This window comes from Lissotriton helveticus, chromosome 12 (genome assembly GCF_964261635.1).
Source record: "Lissotriton helveticus chromosome 12, aLisHel1.1, whole genome shotgun sequence".
Classification (NCBI taxonomy): Eukaryota; Metazoa; Chordata; class Amphibia; order Caudata; family Salamandridae; genus Lissotriton; species Lissotriton helveticus.
The window spans coordinates 145752073-145772697 of NC_136073.1; the positions used below are offsets into that span (position 1 = coordinate 145752073).

The following is a 20625-nucleotide window of genomic DNA, read 5'->3' on the forward strand; positions in this document are numbered from 1 at the left end:
ACACGGATAGCGGAAGGGGAGGGGAGCACTCACCTGGACTTCTACCGGCGGCGGTCGGCCTGGTATGAATGACAAAACAAACCTTAAAAAAAAAAAAACACCCACATGACGTTCTAAAAGGGGCCAAGAGCGTAAAAATCGCCGGAACGCCCACGAATCTGCTACGACAATGACGGACAGATCTCTCTTCCAATGGCTAGCCTCCATTTATGGAGCTAGCCAATGGAAGAGAGAGGCGGGACAAAGCCCCATACTGGTAAACATAAGATTTCGCCTGCCCGAGCACTGCTGCGCAGTGCTACGCCAGGCGAAACCTAAAAAGGGATACAAACAAGTACACATTTCTAAATAGTTCAAAGAAAAGGACACATTTTATGATCATGTCTTTAATTTGCAAAGATTGTTTATTAAAGTCTATTACAAGCACGAACAGACAATCAGTGTGCCTACATTTGTATTCCACAATATTGTTTGTTCAGTGATTTCTCTAATGGTGACAGGTCTGCATCAATTACATACGTCTCTTTTTCTCAGCCAATCAAAGTTATCTAAAACTTACTGAGACACACCAGAGAAATCTTTGGTTTCTTCATCTTTTAAGTACATCCCAGAAAGTTGTTTTGAAGATGCCAGATTCCAATTAGATCTTGTTTGTACATAAAATGCCTTACTTTCTGTGAATGCTTATCTCTCTTGCTGCACTGGACCTATTGCAAAAACAGACTGTTTCTGTGTTTAGCTCCTGTAACACTGGAACTCTTGAAGTGACCACTCACCAAGGTCCAGTGATGCTAATACTTGACTGGTCAGAATCTAGAACAGAGTGGGATGTGGGCCAAGAGATGCAGTTTACTGACTAGGGAGGAGCGTGGGATCTTCTTGCTGGTTGTTTAGTTAGTTGCAGTTATATGGAGACGCTGTTCTCAATCACTTTGGGGTTCATGTAGTTGTACTTGACAGGCAGGGATGCGTTTCTGTTTTCAATCTCTGCAGATATCTGGGACAGACGTTCTTGGAAGGCCTTGATGCACCGTTTGGGTTCCTCCTCTGTAAAAAGTTCATCAGGATATGTGCCTAAAGGCCTCTTAAAAAAATAAAAGAAACATTTATTATCATAAATCAAGAGAATATATGAGGGAAGCAACAAAAAAAGCAAGGAATGCTGGTGGAAGTTTTCTAAGTGATCATGTTGGTTTACGACAGCCTAAACATGAAATCAGCTTTACTTGTTTCCCTCACCTCCTTGTGTTTTTCAGTGGTTCTCATCTTTTAGCTCACTCTGTAAGAGATCACCACTGGATCCATGGCAACTCTGGGTCTCAAGGGTCTATGATAGGCCAACTTCTTATTCTCTGTATACACCAGCTTCCTTGATGACCTCACCTGTAACTGCTCTTGTTGCCTTTACACTGTTTACACAAATAGTATCATTTTATACCCTCTACCCATGAATCTGACTGCTTCTCTACGGTCAGATGTAGGGTAGCTCTCACGCCTTGTTCAATTCCCCTCCACCCCCAAATCTGAGGGTCTTCACTTTCTCTCCACCTCCACATCGGCATCGCAGATTCCAGATATATAGACTTTCATTGAAACATTTAGACTTTCTCAAACTCAGCCAGAAACCTTGGGGTTCACTTGAACTCTTCTATTATCACAGACACTGCAGAACGCGACCACATGTTAAATATCAGAGAAATAGCCAGGTCTTATTTTTACCACCACCAAGACCAATTAAGTCAGTAACAGTTTGTAAATTAGATTAGCTACTCAGTACCCACCCTCAAAAGCCCTTCTCCCCACTAGACAGGGTTCAGAACTGTGCCTGCAAAAACTTACTCAACCTCCCAAGGCAGAAGCTCACCACTTCCTTTCGCAGAAAGATGGGAACCTCATGTCGAAAATTCGACCCTCTACAAAACATTTCCAGTCACATAAAAAGAGGTCATGCTCCCTCCAGGAATTTACTATCAGAACTTGCTGTCTACACCCAAACCACAGAGTACAGGTCCCAGAGTCTGATTGTGCCATTCCAGGCCACATCACTGGTACTCACTGCTTCCAAAGAATGCCCCACACTCACTGTTTCCAAAACAACTCTGAAATGCCATCTCATGAGTCTATTAAAGAACATTTAAAGAAGCACACGGTGCAACAGATGAAAATGACTCTACCTAGTTACTATGCCAAGCATAATTGTATTATTGTTGGTGTGTTGCATTCCTATTACAAAAGCAGCTGTTTTATTCAAAGCGTGAATCACCTCTTTGGTTCATTCATTCCATCATACTGAATTATCTATGTAACAATCCACCTTATGGAAGACAGTGTTGGACAAAATGTAATGCCAGTTATTCCTAGGTAAATAACTCACAAGGAGGTACTGTTTACCCACAACTCGAGACTCCTAACATACACAAGGAGAGTAAGCAATGCTTACCCTGTCACCGGGCTCATCACTCAGGACCCTGACAGTCAACATTAAGCTGGCAGTGGCGTCCACATCGGGCAAGATCTCGAGGACACTTTCCAGGGTCGCTGTGCCTTTGGTCTTCGGGGGAGGTTGACGCATTGTCCCAGGAGTGTTCGGCATCCAGGAGATGAAATCAAACTAAATTGGTACAAGCCCAAAAGAAAGAAATAAGCTGCATTTGAAGGCTGCAATTATTTCAATTAATTAGATTTATATAGCACAACCAGAACCAGGGTTGTCAGACTGCCACATAAAAAAACACTGTTTCACTTGAAAAGCCAAACAAATATAATTCTAAGACAGAAACAAGAGTTCAGTGCAGGAAAAGTGTGATTGCTAGGGATAAAATCACCATTAGAGAGAAGGTTGGAAAAGTCTGTGTTTTAATGAAGAGTTAGAATGTCAGCTAGAGTTTATATACTAGGAATTATCACAGACCAAGGGGTAATTCCAAAAGGATATGAACATTGAGTCTCCTTCTTGAGGCATCCATACTCAGCTGATAGCGTAAAATCTTTCCAAACGTTGCCTGGTTACTAGGGTGCAATGAAGGAAAACACCTGCGCAAGGACCGATCATGAGTAAAGGCTTCCCCAATTGTCTACATTCAGATTTGTCCTGTCCAAAAGTGCACTGGACACATTGGTGAAAACTTTTAGTTCTAGGACAACCGGAACTTCCCCTTCCAGAGCAATGCCCTCTGGTAACCTTTGGACCTCCTCGGGTCAACTTCTAAGGTAACAAACACAATGTGCTCTAAGGAGCCCCTTGGTTTTTTTAAACTATTTTATTTTGCATTTTCCCCAAAAAACAAGTAAACAAGACACATTGTACAAATCTGCCAGGAATAAAGATTCTTGCTCAGTAAAAAAAAAAAAGATAATACAAGTGGACAGAATAGCATAACAGCCACGCCCGGGCCTTTTGGGAATAATCGATACAGCACCCCGCCCCACCACGGCCATAGACACAGATATTACATTTTACAAGGTCCCTCCACAGGGTCAGAAGCGGACATAATGTGGCTATCACAGGTACATTGGACATTGTTATATGAAGCCCTCCCGCCCACTGCTGACTCTTGATATGGGTAGTAAAGGGGCGCCATATAACATTGAATTTGGCCACCCGGTCCGGATAATAGCAGTCAATTTCTCCATTGTGTAAATGGGCCACACCTTTCCCCACCACATAATTAGGAAGAGGTTGCTTCCACATCTGTGCCGCACACAACCATGCCACCAGGACGTGAGAAAGGAAGTGACCCATAGCATTCGATATGGGAAAAATTCTATTGTCCCCTGGGTCACCTAAGAGAAGCATCAGTGGTTCCAGTGGGAGTAGAACATTTGTCATGGATTTCACTGTCCTTGAATCTCAACCCAGAATGTGTGTGGAAATGTCCCCCTCTATCCACACCCCTTACAACACAAATCTGAACTCCCAAACACCTTATCCAGTCTAACAGGTGGTCAATCTCTTCTAGGCGTTCTCTTTATAGCAGACACAAATTGAAGACGTAGCCGCTCTTTGCCAAATGCCCCCCCAAGTGTCATCAGATATCTATGTTGCCAATCCCCTTTCCCATTGCTGTACATAGACATGCTTGCGAAGAGTTGTCAACTGTAAGAGATAACAGTAGAGGCAAGATATGCCTTTATGATGTATGTTAGTGAGATAGATTGACTATATGGGATGCTCGTCGCCCTGGAGGGCCAGGCGTGTGAAGGGCCCGCCATACTAATGGGGTGCTTGAGTCATTTTACATTTACATTTTTTTTTATTTTGTTTAAAAAACCTTAAAAGAGTGCTTGAGTCAATCTAAAGCTGTTGTGTCGGGTTAAGTCAAATTTGGGAAGCCGAGGCCACCCTCTGAAGCCGGTATACTCAGCGTTGCTCTCGCCACACATGGGGACTAACCTCCCCATATAAAATCCAGGAGTTTTGCATGAATATGTGTATGGATCGAAAAAACACGGGCCCATGGAAGGTCTGGAAAACAACTGAAGCATAAAATTCATTTTCACACTGTTGAGTCTGCCTAACTAAAAGATCTTAAGTTTCCACCAATAATATAAATCCTTAAAGAGGGCCATGAGTTGAGGGGGTATGTTGCAAGTAGATAAATCTTTGGTCAGAGGCAGCATATATATCCATAGATAAATAATGGATTGGGTCTCCCATTGGAAACCACCGTCTCGAATTGGGGCTTGAAGACTGTTGTGGGGCTCAGCAATCTCCATATCCTTTGACTCCGGATAATTAATTTTGGAGGCGGACACCTGAGAGAAGGCCTCAAGCTCCTCCATCAATCCCAGAACAGTGATATAAGAAACAAAGAATGTCATCAGCGCATAAAGCAAGATTATGTTCCACACCATCAACCACCACACCACTAATGCAAGGGTTAGCCTGAACTTTAGCCACAAATGGTTCCATTGTAAGGGCAAATATTGAAGGGGACAATGGGCATTCCTGATGGGTACCTCATGTGAGCTGAACAGATCGGGAAAAAGAGTAATTAAGTTTAAGCTTAGTGGTAGGCTTCTGAAAGTTGTCCAGAATAAAAGTTTTCATTTTATGTCCTAGTGAGATTTCATCTAGGACCTTAGTGAGGCAGGCTTTCCCATTTTCAGATGAAGTGTATTCTGTGACACAAGCATGGTGTTAGAACTGGGGGCCTCTAGTTGGCAGAGATAGGTACCACTGTCCAAACAGGGACCCTTGCTTCTAGTCAGGGTAAGGAGGAAACACTCTTTAGATAACATCTGCTCACCCCCTTGGTAGCTTGGCACAAGCAGTCAGGCTTATCCAGAAGCAATGTGTAAAGTATTTGTACCAACACTCACAGTAACACAGTGAAAACACCACAAACTGACTCCACAACGGTTTAGAAAAATAAAGGTATTTCATCTAAACTACTCAAAGACCACAACGACAAAAATCCAACATACACAGTTCAAGAATATGGTTGCAAAAGAGTTCTTAATGTTCTTAAGGTTAGCGATAAAATTATCCACGGTTGCGTCACGTTTTAGCCACATATTTTGGTTAGCAAAAAAAAAATCCAAGCACAGAAGCTGTAACGGTGAAAAAGAAGCGATGCGTTGCTCCTGAGACCCTGGGGAGGCTTTAGCGACAGCCCCGCTGCAGCAGCGGGTGTGTTGCGACAAATCCGGTCTGTATGGGGAGGAAGGCCACTAGTATGGATTCCAGTGCGTAGGTTCTGTAGGAAGTTTTCTCCCGCAAAGGCACGATAAGATGATTCTCGGGTGTTGCGACGATCTCCGGGGCGACGATGCGCGGTCCAGCGGCGATCTTTCTCTCGCAGCTCCTCGATGCGATGGCTCTGCGACGATTCCCGCAGCGACGTGAAGCGATGATTTCACCCAGCGATGACAGGCTCTGGGACGATGTTCGCAGAGGCAGAAATCTTCCTGCTAACGAAGGGTGCGACGTCTTCAGGCAGCGGCGACAGGCGCTGCGATCATCTTGGTTTTCGTAGCGGCAGAAATTTTCTCGCTCGGCTGGGTTTGTGATAGATTTTCTGTAGCAAAGTCTTTAAAAGCTTGATTTCCATCTCCCCAACACAGGTACAACTTCCAGAGGCACCACGCATGGGCCACGCACTCCAGGAAGGACAGAGCTCTCTCAGCAGAGCTCAGGGAAGCTGGAGGTGAAGTCCTTTTGTTCCTGGGACTTCAAAACAGGGAGCCAGCTCTTCTCAGGCCCTTGGAGATTCCTTCAAGCAAGGGGACACAGCACAAAAAAAAGTCCTTCCCCTCTCTTTGGCAGCAAAGCAACAGCAGGGCAATCCAGCATCACACAGCAGGACAGTCTTCCTTCTTCAGTTTCAGCTTTTTCCTTGGCAGAGGTTTCTTCTTGATTCCAGGATGATCTAATTTTCTGTAGTCAGGGGTCCTGACCCCTAAAAGTCTTTGTTCCCTATGTGCAGGAGTGCTCTGAACCCGGTCTGAACCAGTTCTGGGTGTTCCTTGAGCACTTTGTTTTTCCTGGCGTCTCCTTTCCTTTCAGAGTGAGGGGCAGGGTCGTCAGCCGCCCAGCAGGAGGTGGACCCAGCATTGTGGAAGGCAGGCACAGCCCTATTCAGGCCCAGGTGCTATCTCCTCCCACCACTCAAGTTGGAAATGCAGTTTTTCAGCCTAGGGATGACTCAGACAGCCTCCTGGGGAATCCCCAGCCCCTGTCACTCTCAAACCAGACAGTCAATTCACAAACAAGCCAAGGCACACAGAAAGGTCAGACAAGAGAACAGCAGCTTTCTAAAAGCGCTGTTCTCAAACCCAGGATTTTAAAACAACCTTTCCTAAAAGATGTGTTATTAAATTCTGAGTTCAGGGATACCAGACTTTTATGTCCTATCTTGTTCCTATGGGAAGATATGCTTGTAGCCATTGTAGCCAGCATCCCCCATGATAGCCTATGTAGCAAGATAGCCTTGCAGCAGTGAAAAACAAAAATGGCTGTAATTCACTACCAGAGCATGTCACCTGCACAAGTACATGCTCTACCTTTCACATACACTGCACCCTGCACAAGGGGGTACCTTGGGCCTTCCATAGGGGGGACCAATGTGCACAGAAAGGCAAGGGTTAGGCCTTGTCAGTGGGGACACTGACCAGGAGGACATGGCAGTTCACAGACTGCACACAGGCACTGCGGTGGCAGGCCTGAGACACCACTTTAGGGCTACTCATGTGGGTGGCACAATCAGTGCTGCAGGCCCACTCGTAGCATTTGTCATCACCAGCCCTGGCACACCCAGTGCACTTTACTAGGGACTTCTTGGTGATACAAATATGCCAATCATGTATATACAATCATAATAACAATGAGAGCATATGCAATTTAGCACTGATCAGCAGTGGTAAAGTGCGCAAAGTCCTATTGCCAACAGCCACAGGTCAGGAAAAATAAGGGAGGAAGAAGCAACACGTTTGGGGATAACCCTGCAAAAAGGGCCAGTTCCAACACATGGTATCTGTGACCACTCCAGTCCTCAAAAAAGATTTAAAGACCCGCACTAAAGAATCAATCAGGAGGGCGGCATAACATTTATAAAACTTTGCAGTATAGCTGTTGGGTATCTACAGAATGCGAGGTTAAAGGCGGGACTCTATCCGTTGAGGGAATCTTCCTTTCACAACTTATTTCCTACCCAGTTGACGTAGAGGAGCTACAATGGACGGAGCTTTTTGAGTAGGTCCGAGGGAAGTTTATACTATATCAGAATATTGGAAAATTCAAATCTTGGAATTAATGCTGGAGACGTGGCTGTTCATCCACAGTTTACAACGATTCAATCCCCTCTTTTTGATCTCTATATGTATAAAGACATAAGACACTTCGAACCGCATGTCGAGGCGGTCGTCGCCATACAGTGTTCGACCTAGGATAAGGTCTTTGCTCTGGATAGTCTTCATCGAATGTTGCCTATTTTCTGCAAATTTGATTGACGAAGCTTCAACTATGAGTATTTAATGCCTTGTTAAATGAAAATGAATGTATAAGGCTTAACAAAATATGTAACATACCATCAGCGCCCTGAGGAAGAATGGTACATGAGATTCCGAAACGCGCGTCGGCGCATTTTTTGTGGTTGTGAATGTTTATGATGTATGTTTTGTTTTTGTTAAACTGTTTTTTTCTGATTATCAACTTTCTTCACTATTTTTGTGGTTGTTGTTTATGTATATATTATTCTGGTTTTGATGTTGTTGAGACATGTACCGCAATTTTCCATACTGCTTCATCTATGTCGGGACTCCAATTAATTAGATTTAGATGTGAGTCATATTGAATTGTATTGATTATATGTACAAAGTATTTATTGAAAAATTATGGATTGTTACTTGAAAGAAATGAATATATATTTTTTGAAAATAAAACACAAAAAAGTTATATAAATGTGTTGCTTTCTATGTGGGACTGTCTTGATGTTGATTAGGATTCAGGTTTTTTTTTCTGCTGTATATTTTGTTGTATAGCTGTTGGGGACCAGTGCCTTACGGATGTAGAGGCGGCCAATTGTCACTTGAAGCTCATCCGGAGTAATGTCATCCTTCTGAAGGCACAACTCCTCAGATCTATTGGGGGGGGCATAGGTGCTCAAGTATACTTTTTGACCCTGAGTGTCAAGCTGTTGAGCATGGTATTGAGTGGAACAGTAACTATGGAAGATCTCAAGGTCTCCTCTGCCTCTAGATGGATGCGACACTCTTCATCCACCAGCTCCCCAATTTGGCTGCAGGTAGCACAAATGGCTCAAAAGGAGCAAAGGCCCAGTATGTCCAGCTAGGCACAGTGAGTCCTCATCAATCAGCTTGGATGTGTACACCACCAACAGTATTATGCCCACACAGTCACTGGCCCAAAGAGATGATCTGCAGGGAGCAGTCTGAAGGGTGTCAGATCATCTCACTGTGAAGAATGCGCTCAGAGTAGCACACACTAAAAGTGGATGAACCCAACCCAGAGTCCAGTATGGTGTACATCATAGACCTCGTTGAAAGCACAATCCATACCCCACACAACCTCTCATAGATGGGGGGTCGCCAACCCCAAGCAGTCCCAAGCTCATCACAGGGCCCATCCTCACAGATCAGTACTATTCCTCCTATGTACTCCCCCACTTAGACCTCAGCGCCAAACCTGTTATAGCCTCTGTGTATCACAGGCCCAAGTCGATCATAAAGCCTAATCTTGGGAGGGAGCCGTCGCCAAGTAATCTCGCCAGAATCAAGGGATAGACGGCAAAGGCAGGGGCCAGTGCGCCCCTGTCATGCTCTCTCTGGCATCCATGAACAAGCTGTCTACTGAGTAAGGCATGTGTTCTGCCATACAACTGAAAGCAAAAAAAACATTGTGAATAACTTATAACATGCAAGGAAGAAATAGCTATGCTGCTAAAATAGCTATGCTGTAGACTAGGAGATTGCTGCTATGATGTTGGATAGCGGAGACTTTGCAAGGTCATTGACTGTCATTATGGACTCAGTGCTTTAGTGCATGCACTATCTGATTGTGTAAAGTTCATTGTTTCACTTTTCAAATGCAGTAGAATAATGTATCACAGTTTCCTCATTTCTGCACGTTAGGAAGATAAATTGCGCTTGTTGTTATGTTATTATTCTCTCTTTTAAGTTGTACCCCATGCGTGATGCGCAGACGTCGCGGCCGCCATAGTCCTATAAAGACGGCCACAGCCTGCCTGAGTGAGGATTATTGCTGTCGTAAGCAGCTGGGTAGTGCCTATATAGGCGACCCTCCCCAACCTTGCAAAACTCAGCATGCTATTGGAATAAATAATGATGCAACACAATTTTGCTGGGAAAAGTTTGCTGCAGGTTTATTCCATACAAAGTATGCCAATGTGGTGGGTTAAGTTACGGGCGATCCAAGGGCAGGTAGCAGTGACTGACCTAAACTGCCCCGCCCGCCTGAAGAGCCAAATTGCACTGTGGCCAACCCAATCGGTGCTAGTAGTTATGAGGGGATTCCCCTCTTGAATACCGTGTACCACCGGTCCACCACTTTACTCATGCCCTTTTAAGGACATAGCGTTGCAAGGCAAGCCCCCGGTTGTTCAGGCTTACAACGCCCAAAGGACTAGCGGGGCACCGACGATTTTCCTCCAGGGACCTGCCATAAAGACTCCTGGGGTTTGGCCCAGGTACCCCTCTTGTGCCCCTGAAGAGGTACCCTTCTATACTCTTCCAACTCCATATTGCCCTGTAACTCCGCCAATGCTCTGAATTTGGCCACCGTCACCACCAGAGCCCTCCCACCAAGGCTGTCAGTTTACTTCACTTGCACCTAGCTGGTTCCAGCACCTCTCCAATATCTAATAAGAACCGATCAATGCCCACCTTAGACAGGTGCACCCCGTCCTCCTAAACATACCCTTTGGTGTTGGCATGTATTAGCCCGTGTCTGATGAAGCCAAACCCCTCTGCTCCGCGAACTTGTGTATGGCGCGGTTTACCCTTCTACTGCAATGTTCTATAGCCTCCCCGACTTGGCACCCCGCTAGATGCTAGGTGGGACTATCTCTATCGGTGCAGTTTGTTGAGCAAGCTGTGCCATCACATGCTGGGGTACCCCAGGCAGTCTATCTGTCTCTGGGAGAATCCATGCTTCCAAGTCCTGTTTTCTGCCCATTACGCCAACCCGGTGATGTACAAGTGGCCGATCACCCACACCTTGAACCCTGGTGAAAATAAAGGGATGCAAATTTTCACAAGCTATTTAATGTTTACACATTACACACATCAAACTCGAGTAGACTTTCGCCTTGCCATCCCCTATGTCCTGTTAAAACCATCATGGGTAAATGTAGCTCTCATAAAAGCGTGAGTCCCGAAGTCCCACCTATTTAATGTGCTCAGCTGGGAGACCAATCTTGAAAGCCGATGTGGCCACTCCAACGTAATGAATGACTAGAAAATTGTTTCCCTGGGTGAGTTTGTCCTGATGACACAAGGCAAGACCTCATAATCCGGTCCACCTGGACTTTTGTGAGGGGCACTAGTTCTGCATGAATTATGAACTACCCTGCTTATCTAGGGTGGGTGGCTAAATAATCGCTGACCAGCTCAACTGGGCAGTGACCTCTTTCCCCCAAGGGCTGTAACACTACTTCTTTCCCTTGCCCAAACCCCCCCGCCCGGTCAGTTTTGGATCTTCTGATGTGCATCCTTAGAGAGTTACTTATCAACCGGACATCCTGGCTGCATAAAGTGTCCCCTGACCCATCCTTTTTCAACCTAGCTACACGTTCACTGATTCTGAAGGCCCCAAAAAATGCCAGGCTGAATGCAGCCGCAAAGAGACTTGCCTCGAAAGGTGAATATGTGACCTTGTGAACAGCATCCATCATGCCTTGCAATGTGTGGAATTCAATTAGTGACCTGGTAAGAGGAAAGGTTCACCCAAGTTTCTTTAATCGCTGTTCCACCCGAGAATATGCCAGAGAAGTGCAGGGAAAGAGGTCATCTCTGCTCTTGCTCGCCACTATTCCTCCCGGAAACTGAGTCACTGAAAACAAGAGAGAGCGTCAATGGCCATGTTTTTGACTCCTTGAATGTGCCTCGCCCGGAAATCGACATTGTTTTGCAGACAAGCCCTCACTAGCTGCCTTAGTAAGCAAAGTACTAGAGGGCACTTTGCTGCCAGCCCATCGATGGCCTGCACCACTGCCATGTTGTCTGACCAAAACAGAACTCTCTTGTATGCTAAAGCCTCAGGGCATACGTGAAGGGCTGTCACTATGGGAAACAGTTCCAGTACCATGCCATTTGCAGTGATTTTCTTTCTCCTCCAAGCATTCAGCCATTTCTCAGCACACCACTCACTGCCTGATGTGTCTGTAAATAAGCACAGTTCAGGGCTGCTTGTCCATGGTGATTTCCATATCACAATGCCATTGAAATCCACCAAGAATTCTGCCCAAATTTTCAGGTCATATTTCAAACCTTTGCTCAGACTGACCATGTGGTGTTTCTTCTTTACTTTGGCTGTGGCCCTGGCTAGCCTACTAGCAAAAACTCAGCCCACTGGGACCACCCTGGCTGCGAAATGTAGTTTGCCTAAGAGGCTCTGAATTACACCTAAGGATGCCTTGTCATTTTCCAGGATGGCCTGGATATCCTGGTATAATTTCGGAACCTTCCCTGACGGAAGTCTGGACACGCCCTCAACCGTATCAAGCTAGATGCCCAGGAAAGTGAGTACCTGCACTAAACCCTCGGTCTTACCTGGCACCAAGGGGATTCGTAGGTGATCCGTCAGATCTTGGAAGCACTGTAGTGCTTCACTGCAATCCTGCGTCCCCACTCCTCCAAAGAATAGGAAGTCATCTAAGTAATGAGTCACCCCTTCTACGCCATGGAACCATGTGAGTGCCCACTGCAGAAAACAGCTGAATGCCGCGAAGTAAGCGCAGGATTTAGCGCAGCCCATCAGTGTAGGAGAGTGGGGTCTGCAATCCTATGGTCACCCCAGATTTTTGGTTTTTGCTTCACTGGTTTACGACTTTCCCTGGCTGTGGGCCTGCTAATCAGACCCACAGCCTAGCTGTTCTCTCTCTAAATTGACAACCATGTACTTTAGGTGCATTTACCAATTGGTACCGGGCCACCTTATCAGTCCCTGTACAGTGTACCTTAGGTGCCCAGGGCATAGGTGTACCCAGGGCCTACCAGGGGCTGAAGCATGTATTATGCCACCCAAGGCTGGCCATCTAAAACTGACACAACTGGCTGCACGACAGCTGGGGCAAGGTGGTGTAATCACCCTTTGCTATATATATATAGTATACCTATATCTAACCCTAAAATGGACACATATACTCCTATCAGTCACTCCTATGGCAGGCCTTATCAATCCTGAAGGCAGAGTGCTTGGAATTATGTGAGATGGTGCTCTGGCATGAGCTGAGCCCGTCTGCAGCTTGCGGAACCAAGTCCTAATAGCTGTTCCATGATAACGCTATACCATATACTCTTAAGTGCATTATCAACCTCGCGGTTAAATGCTAACTCTGGTATAACATTATCAAAACATGTCGAGTAAGGTGTCATACGAATTGGAATACTACCCCCTCGCCAATTCTGGCGACGGGGGTAGCATTCCACCCTTCTAGAGGGACACAACATGTATGTAACTGAGAACCCCGGTTAAAGTTAACGCGAGCCTTGGCATCACAAAATGGATGCTGCCACCACAGACAAAAGTCTGACCTCCTGCTGCTGGGAGTCCTTCCAGCGAGGGAGGCTTGGACAAAGGGTTTTCTGCCTTGGGAGGTGCTAGCACCACCCCAGACAGGATTTTGTGTATTGGGTAGGACAGGCCTGAAAGGAATGAGACATGCCTGGGGCACACAAGGTGCCCTGTGCATACACCGGCTCAAACCAGTTGCTGGGGCATCCCTGGCGCGAAACCGGACAAAGGATAGGGGGTGTAACCACCACCCTTCCTGGTCCCACCCATAGGAGGGACCTAGTCGTAGTACAGCCCCCTTTAGCAGGATAAAGGTAGGAGCTGGTCCCATTCCAAATTAGATTATCCTGAACAACTTTACAAGAAGAAACTCTGGACTTCGACGTTCTGCTCCACAGAAGACTGAAGAATCTTCCTTCTGGGCAAGGAGTGTCCACCCTGCAACTGCAGGCACCATCAAGCGTCCAGCAGCTTCCCTTTGTCGTCTTCCCTTGAGGATCCAGACTTCAGAGACCGACGAGACCCGGATTCCCTGACCTCTCCGACCTCAACTCACATCTGCAGCACAGCTGAGATCCGTGGGTGCGACGAGACACGTGTGACCGGCCATCTAGAAAGAACCTTCACTTCGCTTCCAGCACAACTCCCGAGGTAAACTCGACCAAGTGCTTTGGGGATTGAGAAGCCCCAGCCCCGAGCAGCTCCTGCACTGAAGACCAGCCCTCCAGCATCCACAAGATCTGCGTGGGGCCCTTCTTCTTGTTTGCTGCTTGACGCGTTGTCTGGTCACTTGCCAGCTGGCTAGTGGCCTCCTAGACGACGAACTTTGAAACCTTCACTGCTGGTCTGGTTGCTCCAGACTGGCCCTTGCTCCCCTTCAAATGAGGAGCACCCCGGACCCTCCTGGTCCACTCCAGACGCCGTTTCCACTCACCGCATGGGTTGCCTATGCCAAGGCCTGTTGACGCCGATTCCGGATCCAACATCGCCGACAGCGAGAGCCTGCGTGGGACAGCTCGTGCCTCCATCCTGGTCATCAAAGACACCTCCTGGTCCACGTGGCTGCAGAGACAAGCGTCCACTCTTCACCTGATCGCGACAACAGCATCTGGTTCCTTCCTGGTTCCACACCAGTCACTAGCTAGTGACTTTGAACACTGTCCCCTCTGCTTTCAGGTCCTCTTCTTCACCGATCCACCCTTGGATCGCACTGGACATCTTCCTCCTGGTCGCCTGCAGCATCTTTTCTTCCAGGCTCCATAGACTTCAACGCGAGAACCCAACACATTTTGACACCTATGCACCCGCAGCCCGTGGGTGAGGTAACAAGAGCATTTCGGTGCTCAAGGGTAGTTTAACCGTCCTAGTGTCCATTTCCACAGTCGTTTTAGTCCTAACTAGTCAGGATTGTCCGTACTTACCTTTTACTTGAACTGTACTGTCCATAGACGTTGTTACGCATCTCGCGTGTGAGTTCACACTCTGCACACGCGTCCCGTGGGCCTCCTATTACTTACCTAAGGTGAAGATAGCGTAGTCCTAGCGAACCCCCAGCCTCTGGACAGCTCCTTTCTTACTATCGACTTTCACATTCCACTTACTTAGTATATGGTTTGTCGTGCCCCTAGGGCACCAGTGTAATTTTGTGCAACTTAACGTATTTTTCCTAAGAGATTGTCATGTGCTTAGCCCTCTGACCTCAAAAAGAGTTCAGAGGTGTTTGTTATTAATAAATATACTGTTTATTTTCATAACAACCTGTGTGGTGTCCTTTCATCTGATATTCAAGGGGTTATATTGTGGTAAAACAGCTGGCTTCACATGCCAAAAGAGTTTAGCCTAAGACTGCTTTGTCCATGCTACCGTTAGGATAGCTGGTCTATAAGGTTGACTTACAACCAATCACCATAAGGGTTGTTTGGACTGATACAAGGTGATCACTAGAACTAGTGAGCATCATATATCAGGCCAACTTCTCACAATCAGTATACACTTGTCATAGTAAAACTGTCCCTGCCACTTGAAACCCTGCATGTGATGACCCTCTGGGTGAAACAGCAACAAGCGGAAAGCTGATTCAATGTCCACATTTGCTAACCAGGCCCCTTTCCCCGCTCTCCTCACAATGTCCACTGCCACGTCAAAAGAGAAGTAGGAGATCGAACAGGTTCCATACTCCACCCAGTGGTTCACTGAATTGCCTTTGGGGTGTGACAAATGGTGGATCAATATGAAACTCCCTGGCTATTTTTTAGGGACCACTCCCAAGGGAGAAACCACAAAGTTATCAAGTGGGGGATAAGAGAAAGGCGCAGCCAACCTTCCAAAAGCTGCTTCCTATGTAACCTTCTCCTGTACTACCCTTGTGAGTTCTTTAGCTGACCTGAGGTTGTCCGCATCCCTGCATCCCAGAGGGCCTAGATAAGGGATTCTGAAACCTTCAATAAAGCCATTGGCGAAGAGCAAGCCGTCCTTAGTGTTGGGGTAAGCCCTGAGCAAAGGGAGGAGGTTGTCCAAAGTTAGCAGCAAGGAGCCCTTAGCTGCACTGCCACTAGCTGGGGAGGCTGACCGGGAGGTAGGCTGGTCTTAGGCCAGAGCTGTCAGCCACTGGTGTGCTGAAGGTGGGGCAGGGTGAGCTGGGTGATTCAGCTTCCTGATGCTGGCTAACTGTCCTGTCTGTTGGTGTATGTGGAGGGGGTCTCCCGCTTGATGCTACAGGCCGCTGCTGTGGAGGAGACCCACACTTGTTGCAACTGTGGGCAAAGTTGCACGCCTTCCCCCAAGAGCAGGACCATGTATTGAACAGCCTGAAAGTGCAGACGTTGAACTGTTTCCCACCTTTCATCTGGCCAGCACCTCCCTGCGCCCCTCAAAAGGGCTGCTTGAAGAAGCACCTCCCTGTCTGGCCCTGTGCTTTGAAAGGTGCTGGCCCATTCTGGTTTTTGCTAAATGCATCCTTTTGATGCGGGGTGAACTTACCCATATGCTCCATCCAAAGCTGGACTTCCTTCTGATCCCAACCCAGCTCCGGACACATGGCCATCTTCTTCCTAAACTCTCTGTCGTAGATGTACCACCCAATGCCACCAGACTTTATGGCCTCATTATGGATAGAATGGGAATACTTAAAAAAGCCAGGGCCCTAATCTGGATATTTCTCCATTACTACAGCTGAGAGTATGGAGAAAGACTCTAATCAGTTCTCGGTGATCTTCTGAGGCCATGCCTGGTATTTTGATTTTTTTATCATCATCCTTTCCTCCCATCTTCCTCCGGTTTAAACCATCCAACCTGTGCATAAAGAGGGAACATTTGTCTACAAATTCCTGCCTCCAGATCCCCTCTTTGGCCACCAATGGCACCTGCCATGCCAAGGAGCATTGGCCCGATACTAAGGGGGCAACTGTAACCAACGGCAGCCACTCTGCCATCATGGAAGTTGCTTTAGCTGCCTCACTCGCGTGGTGCTGGGCCTGACATCTTCGGAATAGATCGGTGGGTCCAGTATCACACATTGCGCACTGGGCCATAGAGTGCCTGCTGGGAGGACAGGGGTAGTGAGTACTTGTATGGGTTGACCAATCGATGCTGGGGAGCTGCTGCTTGCTGTGGTGTTAATAGTGGCCTGGGCCTATGTGGATAAATGTTTTTTTATGTAATTTGTATTGATTTTACGTAATCATACAATAAAAATTGAACTTGTGAACTAGTGGCCTGTGTTGCCAGTGACTGCTTCTCAGGTTGTGCCGCTGGAGACACCTTGGTGGGGGGGGGGGGGGTGGCGACTGGACTCCGTATGCTTGGCACTGGCATGCTTGCCCCATACCTTCGCCATTGCATGTGCCACTCCTCCCAATGAAGCTGTGTCCACACGCGTTTGAGCTGTGGTCTTGGGTTAACAAAACTGGTTTTGAAGTACTCCATAATGCTCAACATGGAGTCCATCAGCTTACCCACTTTGTCAATGTTTTCACTGCTAGCTGAGGTTGTGTCCACGGTGCTTGCCAGCACAGCCACGGTCTCTGCTTCAAGCTGCAGCGCTGTCGCTCTAACTTTCAGTGCAGGTGCCTCTGCAGGGAATTCCTTGTTCATAGGCCAGCTGGCCCGTTTCAGCTGGCCCTGGCTGGCATGTCAATATAACCCCGGAGTCTTCTGGATCTCGCATGTGGAATATGCCTCTAGCCCACTCCAGTCCTATTGCTTTCGCAATATCCATGAAACTCACCAAACTGCATTCTGCGACATGCTAGGCTGGGAGTCACTGACAGTGGTCATCTGCCCAAACAGAGGGGGTGATCCCTGTCTATCCATGCCCTTGCCCTGGAGCACTAGAAACCCCTTGGCAGGTCCTGCAAGGATTGAGAAACGTGATAGAGGTTGGTCCCTGCACCCCAAATCGACCGCTGATCTGAGCAGATCCAGTATGCTTATGTTGCCCCAGGGTTTGTTCCTTGTGGCCCCAACTTTGCCATACTTACTTTCTCACTTTGTTTCAATACAAACAATGACCTTATGAAGCGTAGTCTGATGAGTCTGAGGTGTAAGAGATAAGCACTGGTTATCATTCTACGCCAAGCTAGCATGCACTACTCCAGGCCCCAACACCTGGGTCCACCCCCCAAGGCTTCAAACCCCAAACGGTTGACTTACCCTGTGCGTCTTAGTCCCTCTTGTTCGCTGTGAGGCCGATGACCTGTATGTGATGACCGAAATGAACACACTACCTTGACTGGAACAGAGAAGGGGGTTTGCGTGATTAACAAGCTTATTAGTACCCTGGTCGTGCCTGTCCCGCTTGGAGTGCCCCAGAAGCTCCCACCTGGGGTGCATCACACACCCTAGGCCCCTTTGTACTTAGCACCAATGGGGAAGGTCAGGCAGTAGAACGTTCTCCCCCACCCCCACTGCCACCCGCTAAACTTGAGGCATTTTAAATACCTTGTCTCAGGGCAACATATACCTGCTGAGTGCTGGTGGAGAGAGTTCCCTATGTCCTTTGTCTTGACCTTGAACTTAACTGCCCCAATGCTTTCATCCATGTTGCGTTCAAGTAGCTGTCCGGGATAATGATAAACATTAGAAAACCAACCAAGACATGCTTAACACAAACCAATGCCCCAACTCCCCCTATTCACTGTAGGCAATATGCGCCAGGGTCACTGTGCCGTATCTACTAAAACGAGGTACAAATGCACCTTGGCCACTAAATGGGCTTCGCGTCTCTGTCCCCCTGTGGGTATTATGTACAATGCTGAAAATTTTTTTTTACACCGATTCATTTATCTGGGGGATTAAAGCATTCACCGAAATCTGCCTTGCACTGTTGGTGAGCACTGTCCCACCTCCTTGCAGCAGGCAGATAAAAGGGGGGCACATAACCACATAAGACTATAATTACCTATATCACTGTGCCTCTAGGCACTGGTCTCAAGAATACATACAAGTCAAGCCATCATCACTTTGCCATAAGGCAACTGCCATCCTACAGGTAGGGCATCTAACTAGTACTGGTAAGCCTGCACACTTCGTGATACCTACTCCTAACACCTTACGCCAACACGTACCACTCACACATTGCACAGGTTGCAGAGATCCTGAGAACCCTTGTTATGAAATAGTTTTGCTGATTTCCTGTGTTTCGCATCCCAGGTGGCTAAGGAGGATGATGCCCTCATTACGTATTAAGTAGCAGCTTCCCGCAAATCCACGCGACCGCTGTTGATGGCCGGGATACTCAAGAACCTCACAACTAGCCAGGAAATGGTGCAGTGAGGAAATATCCCGCTGGGGTCACGCGGGCCGATGTACTGCTACTGGAAGGGGAACCACTGAGGTGGCAGCACCACGCAGTATCTCGAGGGTGCCATGGCCGCAGGTTCCCCTTGTAGTCCAGTACCGGAGTACCCGCCCATACTCTTTCGAGCCCACTCTCGAGAACACTCTCTCTGGCGGTTGCTTGCATCTCCCGCTGACCCGCTCGTGGTCTGTGCATGCGGACCAATGGTCGGGTGCGACGTCAAGTAATAATCATACATTTGAACCGCCCCAGCCTTGCGGAGCTGCTGGGGCAGTGCACAGACATGCCTAAAGCTAAACAAGAGGGTCCGGTCCATCCCTTCGGCCCCATCATACCTGACCGGCAATCAGGTGCAAAGCCGCGCACCCAATCGATTTTTCCTGCCGCCCCAACATTGCCACAAGTATCCAGGGCATGCTCAGCCATGACCAGGGCCCAGAGAGAGGCCCGACTAATCCTGTAACCATCCAAGTCCCCCTCTTAGACTCCGCCAAGTGCCCTAGGCAGCGCCACCCGTAAGGCTGGTGTAGCACGCTAGTGGGCCAACACTTAGGTCATCCCTCAGGAAAGGACGTGCTCCCAGCTCCAAACCGCCTAACCGGGCCCCTAAGCGAGCCAATGCCTTAACTGGAGCACCTTAGACCCCAGGCTTGCCCTTTGCGTGGTTGAACCCGCACCCTAGCCATTTAAAGAGATTGAACTTACCAGTCACGCTACTCCTAAATTGATGCCGGAGGGCCCAAGACACACCAGTATATGGCCTACAAGATAGGTGGGGGAGGGCGAGCATGAAGATCCCACACTAGCAAGCCGGTGAGCCCAACCATAAAACCACCCCCCAAGGGCTGGCTCGACCCCTGGGAATACCTTCTGGGTGGATGACATGCAGACGGGACTTGCCAGGAGGAGCTGGTGTAAAGCCCACCACCATGCATCTTGAGATTACGACTGGCCAAATATCTCCCTGAGCCTTGTACCATAACGCCTCCCAGTGGACTATTCTCGTCTATCTTGGTGAGTGTCCCAAGAGGCCAGGGAGGAGGAAATGTAATTAAAATCAGGAGGTCAGAATTGTTGCCACTCCTGTATCCCAACCCTGAGTGACTGTGCCGCTCTCTTGTAGCCCATGTGCTTGCAACAGCTGCAGAACTGTGGCGGGGGGCAAACTATCCCATCTACAAGAGACTGGGGACACCAAGGAGAAAAAAAGGGGGGGGGCACAGCCAACTCACGGCTAACTCTCCTGACTCGACCAGAGTTCCTGCATGACAATGCGCAATGCGACCCCCGAACGACGGTGTGTCCCGAGCCAAAGAGGACTCCGGATGAACAGGGGCAGGTAGGTATAAGTACCGCAGACCTGCCCTCTGTTCGCCGGAAATGACTCGACATGCATGCATACTTGGGGACTCCTCTCCTTGGTTCCCCTGGCTCGAGGGGTGTGGCAGTGTGCCTAATGAGGCAGTACGGTGGCTCCCTTTTTGAGGTGGCCCACTGCGTGAGCCGCGGGCAGCCTAATTTCCAGCATGTGTTTCCTGGGAGAGTTTCCTGTTACAGTTATTTCCCATCATACGACCTGAATCAGTTGGGACATCTCCATTCTCTCTGCCTGTAG

The 20625-nt window shown here is 48.0% G+C and overlaps 1 protein-coding gene across 1 annotated transcript in view; it reads right to left on the minus strand.

Annotated features, from left to right (window-relative positions):
- Positions 1-385: 385 nt before the first annotated feature.
- LOC144797780 (hydroperoxide isomerase ALOXE3-like) overlaps positions 386-20625 on the minus strand; it is a 541969-nt gene continuing 521729 nt past the window's right edge. Inside the window, exons 13-14 of the mRNA XM_078668542.1 lie at positions 2441-2611; positions 386-1084 (exon numbers count right to left, since the gene is read on the minus strand). Coding sequence (XP_078524668.1) covers positions 905-1084; positions 2441-2611 — 351 coding nt within the window. The 3' untranslated portion in view covers positions 386-904. The remainder of the gene's footprint in view (positions 1085-2440; positions 2612-20625) is intronic.